At 45.2% G+C, this 15,134-nt stretch overlaps 6 protein-coding genes across 6 annotated transcripts; 3 read left to right on the top strand and 3 right to left on the bottom strand.

Moving 5' to 3' along the window:
* Positions 1-1,735: 1,735 nt before the first annotated feature.
* N7483_006072 (uncharacterized protein) lies at positions 1,736-5,135 on the top strand (the record flags this gene model as incomplete). The annotated part of the gene is made up of 13 exons (XM_057089509.1): positions 1,736-2,021; positions 2,083-2,135; positions 2,200-2,717; positions 2,768-2,823; positions 2,883-3,040; positions 3,109-3,251; positions 3,320-3,346; positions 3,400-3,484; positions 3,578-3,751; positions 4,097-4,440; positions 4,491-4,582; positions 4,648-4,993; positions 5,123-5,135. 13 exons carry the CDS (start codon positions 1,736-1,738, stop codon positions 5,133-5,135), a joined length of 2,295 nt encoding a protein of 764 aa, XP_056949338.1.
* Positions 5,136-6,136: 1,001 nt separating this feature from the next.
* Positions 6,137-7,399, top strand: N7483_006071 (D-isomer specific 2-hydroxyacid dehydrogenase family protein; the record flags this gene model as incomplete). The annotated part of the gene is made up of 5 exons (XM_057089508.1): positions 6,137-6,284; positions 6,348-6,414; positions 6,475-6,616; positions 6,720-6,759; positions 6,816-7,399. 5 exons carry the CDS (start codon positions 6,137-6,139, stop codon positions 7,397-7,399), a joined length of 981 nt encoding a protein of 326 aa, XP_056949337.1.
* A 430-nt stretch (positions 7,400-7,829) lies between these two features.
* On the bottom strand, positions 7,830-10,580 carry N7483_006070 (putative DNA mismatch repair protein; the record flags this gene model as incomplete). Its single annotated transcript, XM_057089507.1, has 3 exons — positions 7,830-9,685; positions 9,740-10,116; positions 10,174-10,580. The coding sequence occupies 3 exons, from the start codon at positions 10,578-10,580 to the stop codon at positions 7,830-7,832; spliced, it is 2,640 nt and encodes an 879-aa protein (XP_056949336.1).
* Positions 10,581-10,851: 271 nt separating this feature from the next.
* pfa4 (putative palmitoyltransferase with autoacylation activity Pfa4) lies at positions 10,852-12,361 on the top strand (the record flags this gene model as incomplete). Its single annotated transcript, XM_057089506.1, has 5 exons — positions 10,852-11,186; positions 11,247-11,418; positions 11,468-11,767; positions 11,823-11,901; positions 11,955-12,361. The coding sequence occupies 5 exons, from the start codon at positions 10,852-10,854 to the stop codon at positions 12,359-12,361; spliced, it is 1,293 nt and encodes a 430-aa protein (XP_056949335.1).
* A 357-nt stretch (positions 12,362-12,718) lies between these two features.
* Positions 12,719-13,388, bottom strand: N7483_006068 (uncharacterized protein; the record flags this gene model as incomplete). The annotated part of the gene is made up of 4 exons (XM_057089505.1): positions 12,719-12,871; positions 12,924-13,055; positions 13,118-13,290; positions 13,340-13,388. 4 exons carry the CDS (start codon positions 13,386-13,388, stop codon positions 12,719-12,721), a joined length of 507 nt encoding a protein of 168 aa, XP_056949334.1.
* A 1,020-nt stretch (positions 13,389-14,408) lies between these two features.
* N7483_006067 (uncharacterized protein) lies at positions 14,409-14,651 on the bottom strand (the record flags this gene model as incomplete). Its single annotated transcript, XM_057089504.1, has 1 exon — positions 14,409-14,651. One exon carries the CDS (start codon positions 14,649-14,651, stop codon positions 14,409-14,411), a length of 243 nt encoding a protein of 80 aa, XP_056949333.1.
* Between the last annotated feature and the right edge of the window lie 483 nt (positions 14,652-15,134).

Below are 15,134 nucleotides of genomic sequence, written 5' to 3'. Positions count from 1 at the left end.
TGTTTCAGATAATACGGCGTAGCCCTGGAGTACGACCGAGGCTATATTAATCATGATGATCCATCCATGGATCCATGTTCCAAGGTTGGTTTGGTAATATTTCTGTGTTCTGCGACTTTAACGGGGACCCGACACAGCCGCGGTCATATGGATCAAATTTCTTATCAACTACATCCTCCTCCGAGTCTTTGCCTTACCTGTATGTGCAATATCAGATCCAGGACTACATAGTATCTTTGGTAAGCTCACTAGAATATCCAAGATTGATAATATTTCTGCGCACTAATATAACGCTTAGGTGAGTCGCTTGTTGACGCCCCACCCCGGATGGACAATAGACCCTGAAGAGCTCCAGGGCTTGACTACGAAAATGACTGGCTTGCGGAAGACGGTCCAGGACGATATATTGCTAAGATTTACGGGCTTGGGCAGTGCACTCCAATCATGTGCGAGGATGATAGTTCCGGTGGTGGCGGAGTGTTATTTGAGAGTGGAGGGAAAATCTATTTGTTTGATCAGTTAGGTGGGGGTCTATACCATTTAAACCCGCCCAAAAGCCTGGAGCAGATCATTTCTATTACATATGAAGGGCACAAAAAAGGTGTGCTGAATTGGAAGATGCTCCAGGCCCAAGGTTAAAATTGCATTTGCCTTGGAAAACTCTCATGACGACCTCGAGAGTACTCGGACTCAAAACCGTTGCAAGTGGAATTCCTGCCAAACTTGACTTGACTTATGAACCTTGCGATTTAGGTAATTCTTAGCTTTGGAAAACTATTATTCTCATGGCGGGCTCGAGGCCACGCATCGATGTTCTAAAATTTAGGGTCAGGGCCTATTGAGCACCATGTCATGTTCGAAGACGGTTACCCTCTGGGGACACACAAGACAACCGATCTTGGTTCGAATCTCAAATTTTGTATTGTGTAGGAAATCCTCTAGTCATCGTAATGGAGGGATATAGTAAACACCTGGGCATAATTTAATCGACTCAAAGCCACTTCAAATCATACTTGGCCATCTTATATTGCACTGAGTCGACCTTGATCTAAGCCCAGGAGATACTTGCTGAAGCCCCAGAGAATTCCCTCAACTCTAGGAAATAAAAGAAGATTATAAATTATCTTCCTCTAGATCCCTTCCTACACCACCTCCGATTTACGGAGGTGAACAGTCTGCTTTCCCTTCCGAGAAATCGCTCTGTTCTTCTCAACCATTTACCCAAGGAGAACAGCTTTATTTGTGTTGACCCTGATTTTTCACTACCCCTCTACCCTTCCTTAAAATTTCCCTCCTTCATATACCCCTCTACATCTCTTCTTCTACAACTACCCATCCTCTTACACCACTTCCAGTTGATGGTGGTGAACAGCGCTCTTTTTCCCAAGAGGTTTTTCTATTCCTCTAAAACCACACAGCTCAGTCTCGACTACGAAGTTTCTTTCGCAACCATTTGCTCAAGAGCTAAATTTAATACCGCAGGCTTCGAGCGTTTTCTGCGCTGACCTCGACTTTTCACTCCTCCTTCACCCTCTTCACCCCTTCTCTACATCTCTCTTTCTACAACTACTCCCGGATTCCCTATATTCGCTTTCTGACATACCAGAGGACGCTTCTCGATAGTGACCCCTCCAACAAACAAGCAGTCACTTCCCAGAATCCAACTGCAGTCAACCGTTGCGAGCGCATATATCACAGGAGCCTCAACTTTCGCATCACCATATCTCAATCCAAAATGGATCCAGACGAGCCCTACAAGCGCGTCAAGAGAGAGGAAGGCGAGGTAGAAGAGTGTCTTGATCTCATATCCTACAATTTGCGTCAAGGGGATGTGACTCTTCAAGAAGCCTTGATTGAATTGAAGGAAAGGATGTCTGGTCTCATCCTCTCAATGGGTCTTTCAGACTTCATCATAAACCCCAATTCAACCTTACACAAACTGTCAAAGGAGGCAGAGCAGCTTTGGGAGTTCCAATGCTCTGAGACCCATATAGTGGGATTCATTGGAGATTCTGGCGCTGGTAAGTTGGCTTTGTTCAATTCATGATTTTCAAACTAAGACGGAGTCTAATCATGGAATAGGCAAAAGCTCAGTCATCAACTCATTGCTCGATCAAACTGAACTTACACGATCGGTATTTGAACTTCTTCTGTATGTTCCCTTTCTTACTCATGATGATATCTAACAGTCTCATATAGAACGGAGATGGGGCTGCTTGCACTTCGGTAGTTACAGAGTTCCGAAGCACCGATATTACTCATCCCGATCCATACACAATCGAGATCGAGTTCATGGAATCGGAAGAGATCAAAGAGTTACTGGAGGAGTTGCTTCGAAACTTCCATGCCTTCCACTGTCCTTCAATTTATTCCCAAGTCCCCTCCGACGGACGAGAAAATGTAAAGCTCGCAGCTGAACGTGCCTGGCAGACACTGGAATCACTTTTCTATTACAGAGAAGAGTTGACTTATGAGTTCCTGAGTGAAGACAATGAGGAGTCTGAGGACAAGTCTGAGAAAATATGGGATGCCATTATCAAGACGCTAGAAACGTGGACCAATGAGGCATTGGCTCAACGATCAGATCAAATACAGGGTCTTGTTATGGCGGTGACTACCGATGGCTTACAAGGCTGCAGGGATTATCTGGACTATTTGATGGCCAGTTCACATGAGAATGGGGATCTTGTTCTGTGGCCTTTCATTAACCTTATACGGTAATGTTCTTCTTCCGCATGTGAGGCATATAAAAAGCTAACTTTCACAGTGTCTATATACAGTCCCCTGTCTTACAGGGAGGCTTGGTCGTAGCTGACCTACCTGGTATGTCGATCTGAAGAGAGCGGAGTTTGGCGAAATGACCAGATATTAACTCCTTACAGGATTCCGCGATATGAACTTTGCCAGAGTTCGAGCGACAGAAAGATATCTATTCCATCAGTGCGATGGAGTTTTCAACGTCTCAGACATCAGTCGCTGCGTCACTGATCAGTCGATCACGGAGATTAGAAGCAGATGCTCAATGAAGCCACAGCAGATCGTTTGTACCCGATCCGAGGCAAGTTCACTGAAAAATATCCACGATCTCATTCTAACGCTTGGTTAAAGGAAATCATCCCAGAAGAGGCAGCCCGCGGGCAGACAGAAATAAGAGACATTCAATGCCAGATCAGAGCTACAAAAATCAGTATAAAAAGAGCTCCTTCTACAAGCGACAGGTCACAGTTTGCGATTGAACAGACAGAGTTGACGTAAGTGAAGCATCAATGGTACTTCGTTAAAAGATATTGCAACATTGTTAGCTTACACCTAGTCGCAGAGCAAAGCTTGAAGAGCTGGAACTTCAGTAAGATTCATTTTAATTGCAGTTCAGACTTCAATAATAGCCATGATCTACAGACGCACTGAATATCTTGTCAATCATCGAAATGCCCGCGTGGAAACTCAACTCAAGAAAAAGCATAACGATATAGGGGTCTTCTGTGTGAGCAACAAGCTTTACTCATAATATTGCATAGAACAGACAAGCCCATACATTGCCTTGAGTGGGATTTGTGAGCTTCGACACCATTGCCAGCTACTTCCAGCAGCTAGCCAGCTCCGTCATTTGACAGAATATCTGCAGAATCAGGTTCCGGCTCTCCTGGGCTCAATCTGCCAATGGACACTGGCTGGCTCTGATGTTGTCGCACAAGAGCAAGCTACTGCGCTCCAGAGATCGCTGGATGAGGTGGAAAAAGCTTTTCGTCAGGTAATAAGCTAAACAACCTTGGAACCCTACATGACTATCTTGGTTATCACAGCATTCTAGGAAAATAGAGCCTTCTATCTGATGACGGGTGTGTGGAAGGTACCAGGCATGAACTGAAGAAATATTTTAATAAAAAGGTTCTCGGACCGATCCGTGAGTTTTTTTCTTCCAATAAAATCCAGGGTTGGACTCTAAATCGAAATCAGGTACATCCAGGAGATCATGGACAAAGGGTTGCGAGAGAGTTGGTCAGGAATGGGCGACAGTGAGACACTTCAGTTCCTTCAAGTTCCTTCAAGTTCCTTCTTTAACCCCCAGGTTTGCTTTACTGACTCATAAATATAGTGGCACTATGCCACCTATGCTGCATTTTGCCGTGCCAATGGGACCTACAGAAAGAAAAATCAGGGCCGGGAGGAACAACATTGCTGGAATACGGACCTTACCGCTGGTCCGCGGCAAAACTTGGAGCCAAGAATGGACAAAGTTATCTCTCGGCTCAATTCCAAAAAGGAAACTCTCAATGAGGAGATCTCGAAAGTTTTGGACGAGGGGTGCATCGTGCTTCAAAACCACAAAGACGATGCACCCATTTCCATTGGGAATATGATTCCCATTATTAAAACAAGAAAGGTGACTCTCACGCAGCATGTTGACAGGGCCCTGACCAAAATGATTAAGAACATAGAGTGAGTTTCATTGTTTCACTTTCGTGGCAATATCTAATAATACTACCTAGAATGCTATCCATGGATATGTTTGAAGGTCATGCAAGCTCTTTCATGGAGAGCGCCATGCGTCCTGCGTATCTAAAATGCGCCAGCAAAGTAGGTAAGTTTACTACAAAGATACCCTCACGATTCAGGAGGCTTTCACTTTCTCACTTCTTGATCTAGGACGCGGAAGCCATAATAAACGGCAAAAAGCTATGCAGAAACACCCCAGAAGTTCGGAAATCTTTGAAACGTATGAGGAGCTTACAAAGAGAGCTTATCAGAATGCATTAAAGAAGCACTTCGAATTTTGGAGTTTGCATTTTTCTCGACAGATTGACGGCATCATACGAGATTTGAGCACAATCGTGGTGGAGAAAGAAAAAAAGTCCGAGGCCGAGCAGAACATACAACTGACAGATGAGATAATCATTAAGGTTGAGGATGCAAAGAGAGCTCTTGAAGTTGCACAGAGAGCCCTTGAGCAGGAAACAAATTGTGACCAGGAACTGGGATTAATTACATGGTGGTATGCACGAGTTTCCAGATTGTCATCGATTCATCTTTCTCTGGTTTACTGAAATTGATCAACAAGCATCGTCTTTCCTATACTCTGATAGCATACATCTAAAAGTTTACTAAGCTATGTTTTATTCAGTGTTTCAGAATAGTTTCTAGGCTGTGGCTATAAGAACTTGGGATAACATTTGAAGAGTGTTCATCCCTGTCTTGGTAGACAAGTCCTCACGCCGCGCGAAGCGCGGCACTGTCACTGTACATAGCAGCGAGCATTTGAAAATTGGAAATATATGTCCCCAAACACTGAAGTGCTTGACCAGGTGTGTTCACATACTTAGGTACAGGGTAAACTGGAGGTTTATCTGGAAGGGAAGGTTCAGGTTAGCTGTTATATTGTTGGATATAGGCAACTGGTAGCCCTAGGGATAAGATGTAGGCTATCCTCGGGTACCAAGACAAGCGGTGAATGAAAGTGCAGGAATCGCTATGATGTCCAGGGCTAGACTTCAAAATGATAGAGCCGGGAAACTCTTAATTCAAAATTTAAATGCTGTGTTTTACCCAAGTGTATATCGGCTATTTCTATTTTGTATGAAATAGATACTAGCTAATGCCAGGGATGACGAGCTCTGAAGACTGCTGCCAGTGGATCTAGTTAAGTAGTATTGAGTTGCTGTCAGTTTTCGGTGGCGGAACTTCTATCAAGTAGTATATCCAGATGTCCATAGGTACGTGTATATTTCAATACTAGTATTTGTATGGGGGCTTGTAACCTTGGACAATAAACAAATTTAGCACAGGGTATCCATTGAAGATGACTTCCACCTTGCACATGTCCACCTGGGCAGGTGGGCGTGGTAGGAGTTGGATTTGTCAGACATCAACATTTGCTGATGGATTGATAAGACGCAATCCCGCACCATAATGCGCTCACCAATTATCATCCTCCATATACGCTCTAGAGCGAATCATGGTGCTTATCTCTCCTATCGCTTGCGCAATTGATGCTTTGATTTAGTATCGATTAAATCCGAGGTGGGGCTCAATCCCCGCCTTGCCATTGACATCCGCGATAAAAACCGAAGCTCTTGCATCTGTCAAGAAATCACTTTGTATAACCTCAGGCTCGAACTTACAAAAAGTCACCGCCATCATGGGTGAAGCACCGCTACCAAACGAGCACCTGCTCGTCATCTTTAACCAAGAAATCGCTATTCATGTGAAGGAATGGGCAGAAAAGAGATTTTCCGATATCGAACTCACCCTCTATCAGTCAATCAGGGGCGTTAAAACGCCACGGGGTAAGTTTGGAGCTGGTCTTTAGAAGGCAATCGGATGAATTGAGAGGTTGACTTGGATAATAGAGCTCTATCACAATGCCACAATCCTAGTGACATTCAACGATCTTCCCGAACCCGAGGATTCATTCAAGTGCGTTTATCTATGATTATTTTTCATGAATGATTGCATTAACGAGTTATTTCTTTCCAGTTTAAAGCTGATTCACACGCTCTCCGCGGGTGTTGATCATCTCTTGAACAATCCGATCTTCAAGTACAGCGAGATCCCATTCACCACTAGCTCCGGCATTCATGGCCCACCAATTGCCGAGTGGACCATCATGAACTGGCTTGTATCAGCGAGGAAATACAGCATCCTCCACGAACGCCAAAAGGAGCACAAATGGGACCGAGAAACCCCCCTGGATGGAGACTAGTTATGACCAGGTTGGTCAGAAAGTCGGGATTCTCGGATATGGAAGCATTGGTCGACAGAGTATGTTCCACAATATCGTCGCGATTGAGATTACGGAAATCGCTAATTTTTACTAGTTGCTCGAGTTTCACAAGCCCTGGGTATGTCGGTTTACGCCTATACTGCTTCGCCCCGTCCAACCCCGGAGTCCCGTCACGACAATGGCTTCATTGTACCAGGCACCGGAGACCCAGAAGGAACAATTCCCGTATCCTGGCACCACGGTACAGGTAAGGAGGCGATTCATGAATTTCTATCATTGGGTCTAGACCATCTTGTCGTGTCTGTCCCTCTAACCGCGCAAACGACCAATTTGCTCGGTGCCGAAGAATTCGCACTTTTGGCTAAGCACAGCACAAACCCCGCGAAGAAGCCTTACGTGACTAATATCTCACGTGGAAAGGTACTTAATCAGGATGACTTGATTGAAGCTCTTAAGTCTGAGCAACTTGGTGGAGCCGCTCTCGATGTCACTAATCCTGAGCCTTTGCCATCTGATCACCCCCTGTGGGATACGCCAAATGTTCAAATCACTCCTCATATTAGCGGATCAGGTAGAGAGTATATCCCGCGATCGCTTGAGATTGTTAGGATTAACATTGATCGGACGAAGAAGGGTCTGCCTTTGATCAATGCGTACAAACGAGGAAATGGCTACTGAATTGGACATTGGCATTTATCAGCGGCATAGGCGTGCGTTTATGTGTATAGATTGATGTACAAAGTGGCATTCTATTCAAATATTCATCAGCCTCGGGCTTCTTCTAAATATCTGATGCATCCGCTCGAGATCTATAGATTTTCTTAAGAAGAGATTTCAAGCAAAATGGGGCAGATAAGAAGATCTTGAACGAGATTTCGAGTTCAAATAATTATCTCACAGATAGTATACGTTTGGGTATATGACTCCTGTAATGCAAAATCCGTAAAATCATGACGTTCGAACATAATATTAGCACTGCGTGAAGATAGAAGACGAGACTCTCATCAAAGCAGCTGCAAAATTGAGCAGAAAGATCATAGGGTATGATAATGTCGCAAAAAGAAATAAAAATTGTCGCCGTTGCAAGATAACTGTTATATCATCATCTTCATGACGCCTCAGGCAACTCTTTCAGATGATTAGTTATAAGGGAAGATGTGTCAAACATCAGTTCATGGGCTTGGGATCCATCTATTTCTTTGTATTTTTGCTTGATCATTGTACGGAGTCGCTCGTTCCAGAACGGGGCAAGGGACTCCACATCAGATGAAGCAAAAGCGCAACGGATTGATCCGTCGCGCGTGTACGAATCATAGAAATTCGTCATTCCGAAGGACTCTCTAGTGTTCAGCGAGTCGGTGGAAATCGTCAGGCTCAAGTCATGAACATCCTGCCCATCCGGTATACGTTCAAAAGGCAAGCGGCGTGTATGAGCCCGTCGAGACTTGGTGCTATCTGTCGAAGCTTCATCACCACTGGAGCAGCGAATCAGGTATGCCCTGGGGTCTTTCGGAGAAAATGCATTCTTAGGAATTGCTTCTACCGCGAAAGAACCTTCTGACGCCAGAGCAGCCTTGGCTTTGAGAAATCGATTGTGATGTGGTGAGTGAGAGACTGCCGTGATAGCCTGGGAGCTAAAAGGAACAGAATGAGTAACCGTGCGGTTGCGATGTCTCTGCATAGCTTCTTTCTTCCGTTTCTCAAAATCGAGGGCTTTCTCCAGCTCCGATTGGGTGTCTGGGTTGAAGCCTTCCCTGAGACTAGCAGCCCATCTTTCAAGGACAGGAAAACCACGACCACTATCCATGGAACCTTCATATTCGACCTCATCTATCGTGTCATCGTCTAGCCGAGAAAGGTGAGTTTGGCCCTCTAGGCTGGATTCTCCACTTTGAGTGGCATTAGCATTCGCTGTGACCTCGGGCGCAGTCTGAGATCCCCTTCCAAATCTCTGCTCAGCAAGCTGGGAAAGAGTTGGCTCGGCATCATGTTGGTCCTGTACAGGATTTGCTGATTCTTGCATCATATAAGCCTGTGTCGTCCGGGTAAACCATGTATCAAGAGCACCACTACCGTAGCGCTCCTTGTCTCGCTGTCTCGCAGCTTTTTGTGCACTGCGGATTGAGTCTGTCGGCTCCAAAGAAAGCTGTGATGAGGAAATCTGTTTTCGTCTGTGTATAGGCGAAGTTGATGTAATTCGTGAAATAGGAGGGCTTGGAAAGCCGGGACTTTCGGGCGATTGCTGACTGCCATTCGATTGAGAAAGGCCTCCCACATTTCCCGGGGTTGATTCGCATGAGGAAGTTGCTAGATTGATAGCCTGAGTATTAGACTCACGCCTTGGAGTTCGCCATGTGCTACCCTTTCTTGAGACAGACCAGGGATTAATCGAGGCAGAGATTTGGGAAGCTGTCACATGTACTACATCGTTGGTATTATCCCGTCTCAACAATCCGGGAGTTGAAGTACCCAGAGAATATTGAGAGCGAGGGGTGGCCTGGATAGTGGAAATAGTGGCAATGGGTTCACTCGGATGCTCTTCTGTATTTACTGACTCCTCCGAAGAATCGCTGGGACGCGCTCGGGATAAGAGCAGGTTGAAGTCGCCATTCGCTTGGGAAGTTTTGGGATTCTTCTTTTTGACTGGACCCTTGCGAGAATCTGCAAGCTGGCCATAGTGTTCCTCAAAAAAAGCCTCAATTAAAGAAAAGACGATATCCCGGTCCTCGAACAGCACATCATCTTTGCTGGGCTCAATATTGACGTCATATGATCCTTGTGGACAACTGAGTTGAAGACATAAGAACGGATCGGTGATCGACTTGGTCGCTTCATTTCTTAACGCAACCGTACGAATGTAAGATTTGAAGCGTTTTCCAATATCTTGGCCAATGCCCGTAGCAGTCGATAGGGGTCTGCCATCAACACTAAGAAATTGCCCTGAATTGCTGACTTTGGCGAGGTCTGTTTCCATGTTAGTCAATATGCCAAGTTCCGGGGAAGACTAGCGATGATCACCTGAATCAGGCTTGGGAAGAAGACAAGACAATTTATATTCTCCCTCGTCCACTTGGGCTTCTAAAGATTTTGATGACATGGTCTTAAAGATGCAAGAAGAAGATAAGTCTCTTCCAAAGACCTTCACAGCCGCATCAGACAACGTTGCGTCGCTAGCAGGGGCGTAGACCCAATTGTTGTTTTCATTCTTCGCTTTGAGAACCTTCAACGATAACCTTTTTGAAGGCTGGGCAATGGCATATGAGTGAAGCAATTTTTTGACCTTGGTAAGAATCTTGGTCGCACTTTTCAATACCACCTGCTTGCGGACGGGGATGTGTTTTAGAAAGTCCACAACACGAACCGTCGTGCCGACCGGATGAGATATCAATGTAGACCTGTAAATGGTTAATCGCCGGCTTATTGGGTCACAAGGGGGTTTTATTTTTGCTTACTGTAAGAGTTCTCCGTCCCTCTGGTATTTGACACACGACCCCGTGACACTGGATGCAACGTGGGTGGTGACAGTGATGCCGCCAGACATCTCAGCAATACTGGCCAAGGCTTCACCTCTGAAGCCAAATGATGAACCGCCCACATTTTTCAAATCTTCAGCTGTCCGGATCTTGCTTGTGAATGTGTGTCTGCAAACATTAGGATGGTCTTCCGTGGGAATACCATGACCGTTATCCTTGAGCTGTATTACATCCACAGTGTTTGATGAAATTTCGATGAATAGCGAAGATGCCCCAGCATCCAAAGCATTGTCAATTAATTCTTTGACCACCGAGCAAGGGTCCGAGATGACAGATGTAGATCCGATGGCCCTGACTGTGGCCTGCGGAAGGGCCTCAATTGGCATTCTGGGCGCCGAACTTCAGGTTCTCATAACGGTGATTAGTCTGAGTTGTGGATTCAAGATGGAATCAACAATTCGTCTGATCAAAAACAACAATTGGGTGAATAATTGATGCAGACAAAGTTGAACGTCATTCCAAGTTTGAAATCGGCGATCCAGAACGCCGCTTAGTCATCGCCGATAAACAAACGCCCGGGCGTGGACACGTCCATGGACTTGAGCATCTTCGTCTCCTGTCCTATCATTAGGTGACAACAGGTCGGCAGAGCTGAAGATGCCGGCGGATGAATTTTCAATATCTCAGCTGGCGGTTCCAGCTGTCAGCGTACTGATTAGCTTTCTCGCGTACACGTCGCAGTACTTTTTCCTTCATTTCGAATCCGCACCACTTCGGAAAGATGAGATATGGAAGATTAATATCTTCGCTCTTTGCATATGGATCTGCTATTTCCGAGCTTGCTACATAAATCCCGGTCAACTTCCATCAGACCGCAAGTCCGTGGATATCGATTCACCGGAGAAGGATCATGCCACGGGTCGGCAGCGATGGTGCCGTAGATGTGAGGCATACAAGCCGCCGCGCTCTCATCATTGCAAGACCTGTCAAAGGTCTGATAGGAACCGAATATCGAAATCAAAAATTTGCACTTCCCGCTGACGTTGATCTAGATGTATCCCAAAAATGGATCATCATTGCCCATGGACCTCAAATTGTGTTTCTCATTTCACATTTCCCCACTTCATCCGCTTCCTTTTCTACGCTGTAGTTGGAATGTCGTACCTTGAGACTCTACTCTACGAGCGAGCATCTATTGTGTGGAACGATCGAGATCTACCACGTGTAAGTTCATTCCTAAGTTCCTCCAGTATTCGATCGCTTATTTTTCTAGTATATGGGCCCCTCTATTGTACAACTGGCACATCTGTTCATTTTGTTGGTCGTGAACAGCTTCACTGTTTTTGCCTTGTTCATTCTCCTCGTCAGAAGTTTATACTCCATGTTATTCAATATGACAACGATTGAATCCTGGGAGATGGAGCGACATGAAACTCTCGTCCGGCGAGCTCGTGTTCTTGGCGGCCACCTGGAGGGTCCAGGTGGGGTCAAAATCAAGATCAAGAAGCAGGAGTTTCCCTATGATATCGGTCTTTGGACAAATATCAAAGAAGGAATGGGAGGGAGCGCAAATGTGAGTAACCTCTTGGCAAGTTGAAAGATGGCCGAGTCCGCTTACACATTTGAAGATCATCAGTTGGTTTTGGCCCCTTGCAGCTACTCCCAACCGACGCACTGGTTGGAAATTTGAAACAAATGGCTTTGAAGGTACTTACACTCGATTCATCTATATGGACAATGCTCATACGCTTCATGGATAGATCCTGGGTCATCTTGGCCTCCACCTGACCCCGATCGCATTCCTTTGCCTGCAAGTCAGGCTCTCCATGATGATTCACAACTCCCCAAATCATATTCATCTGCCCGAGACACTGTTGAGGCATTCAATCGTCGCCAATCAGAGGACCTTAATCGACGTGTCTGGACTTCTGATATCCAAAGACGCAAGAGGTTCCACGAGCGTTATCAAAAGGATAATTACGAAAGCGACGAAGATCGTGGATCTGGTCCGGTTTACGGCGACGAATCCGATGAAGGAGAAGAATCTTGGCGAAATGCCGAAGGTGAGCGGCTCCGAGACTTTGGAGTCGACGAAGATGTGGAGTTCTATGACGAGGACGACGTACCACTAGCGGTATTGATGCAAAAACGAAAGCAACATAGATGAGCTTCATTATTGCCAGGATGTATGAACTCATACCGTATAGTATGTCTCATATCAATATGTTGCCGTACTTTGTATATACTCGCATGAGAAGCACTGGGCAAAGGGCGTCATACTGGCATTCTCATTCAATGCTGACCCTTCAATTCTTCCATTTTTTCGGCGATGAAGCGCTAATATAAAATTTGTACTATTACTACTACTACTACTACTACTACTGAGAGGATGTATATCATTGATCGCGTGCAAATAATAGCCCGCATTGAGCAGTGGAAATGTCATTGTATTCATCATAACAGGGCCAAGTCCAGTTAAACCCGGGCACTTCCAAGGTTCCTTCACTCTTCCGTGAGATGCGATCTAGAGAGCGCCAGAAGCAGCGATGCTAATGGAACCATGTGTCTGTCCGGATTGGTTCAGACTCTTGGACTCCATCCTCTGAATGACTTCCTCTCCTTCAACGACCTCTCCGAAGACCACATGACCTCCGTTCAAATGAGGAGTAGGAACGAACTAAACATTTAGCATATATACGCAATATTTGGAGCAGGATTGAGAGGCTCACTGTAATAAAGAATTGAGATCCGTTGGTGTTGGGACCAGCATTGGCCATCGAGAGAAGATAAGGTCTATCGTGCTTCAACTGGAAGTTCTCATCCTCAAACTTCTCGCCATAGATCGACTTGCCACCGGTTCCCTTGAAATAACAAGTCAGTCCTTCATTTTGTATCGCCAACCGGGGTCGAGTAAAAAACTTACATTGCCCCGGGTGAAGTCACCACCCTGTGCCATGAAACCAGCAATCACACGGTGGAACTTTGAGCCAGCGTAGCCATAGCCGTGCTGACCAGTCGCGAGTTCACGGAAGTTCTTTGCGGTTCTGGGTACGACATCGTCAAAGAGTCTGAAGACAATGCGGCCCCAAGACTCGGCTGGAGGATGTCAGCATGAAGATTCATACAGAATAGTGTCATCTCGTACGAGTGCCCGCAGGATCTTGATAAAGAATGTCGAAGTAGACAAAAGACATTGTGATGGCTGAATGCTTGGAGCTTGCAGATTCAACTTTAGGCTTGGAGATGTGATGAAGAAAGATAGTTGTGAAATGAACAATCGCGGGGTTAAATAGGAGGGGTAGCTCTGGTTCTCCACAGAGAAGTATAAGATGATTGGCGTTTGGTGAGGAATAATTGAGTGTGTCCATGTAACAGAGGTGATTGGTCTATTGCATCAGAACTGCAGGGATCGGAGGGATCTGACCCTCTCATTAGAGACGGCGTGTTGCGGTGAGAAATGCATATGAATAATTACTACGTTCTTGGTTACATGTAGTGTTTTTTCTCCTTTATTTCCCAGACTTCCCTGCATATATTGAATCAATCTGTTGGGAGGAGGTTGTTCATATGGTACTATTTTTGGAAAATGGTCTCGACTGCGGGGAATGAATGATATCATTCGCCTCCCCCTTCCTCGGCTCTTCGTTCAGTTTCTGCAACATTTGAATATTTGAAGAAATAGGAAAGTTCATATAAGCTCCAACTAATGGATCAATACTATCATTTCAAATAATCCCCAAGTCTGCTGTGGCACCAAACGTGAAGACTTGGATTTGACCTAGTCTACTCAATACTCAACCCAGTCCACGGGTTGACTCCACCTATGCATGCCACTACGTACGCAGTCAACTGCCTAACCCGTAAGGCCAATATGAATATACATACTATAAGCATAATACTCAAGGCTACAGTATTCATATAAATAAAAAGCATTCATTCCAGGAGAATTAAATGTAGTCAGAAATGAACCTTGTAGAGAAAGATCTAATCAGGCACAGTCTCTAAGGAATCCCAATCCATTCATTATTTCAATAGAATCTAAATTGAACATAATGAACAAGTCAAAAATTAGACAAAAACAAAAACGAGTGCCCATTTTGGTATTCATAATCGCAGTCCATTTCGCGCCGATAAAAACCCCAAAATTCTAAACCCAGCACTCAAGAAGAAACGGGAGTCAAAGAAGACAAGTAGATGAACAAGAAACGAAGGATTCATTTCTTCTCTGTTGTCTCTTTATGTTCGGCCTCGCACAGTGTTTCCCCTTTGCTGATGATTGATTCCTCGTAACTTGAATCGTAGTCGACTTCCTTGGTCTGGGTATTCGATGGATTTTGTCGGCGAAGCTTTCGCACTTTTCCCCAGACGTAGCCCAAGGCCTCGATGGGAAGGAGGAGATCTGAGGGTTGAGGGTGAGGAGCCGATGCAGGTCGTTGAAGAGATGTAGTTGGTGCCATTATTTTAGTTGACAAATAAAGTCGATGTGAGAGGAGGAATATATGGCAATTTTCAATAGAGAGTAGGATTTTTGAGGAACTCAAAGGATGTCTCGGGACTTTGAGATTGATGGATGCAAGCTGAATTATTTTGTAGCTCGATGAGACTGATAATGATCAGGAGAATGGAGAGAGTCTGAGTTGATAAAAAAAAGAAAACCCTAGGCTCAAGGCTGATTAAATACTATTCGATATTATCTTCATTTTGAATCCAATTCGGGGCTCACTTAAACCTTAGATGTACTCCGACAACAGTACGGAGTACTTTCTTTCACTCGTATTTGTGATGACTCGCCATTCGTATACATGTTGACTCGAATTGACTCATCTAGATGTCGGGGTGGAGCTCGGGGTTCGAGAGCTACGGAGTAAGCTCATGCGTAATATGGATTAGCCTGGAAATATTCAGAAAACACCAATCAAAGACGGGCTTTGACCTGGTGC

Source organism: Penicillium malachiteum, assembly GCF_028827825.1.
Source record: "Penicillium malachiteum strain IBT 17515 chromosome Unknown utg000002l:1.0-8849297.0:1.0-8852440.0, whole genome shotgun sequence".
NCBI classification, from domain to species: Eukaryota; Fungi; Ascomycota; class Eurotiomycetes; order Eurotiales; family Aspergillaceae; genus Penicillium; species Penicillium malachiteum.
The sequence above is the reverse complement of the archived record's forward strand: the minus strand, read 5'-3'. Positions and strand labels throughout refer to the sequence as shown.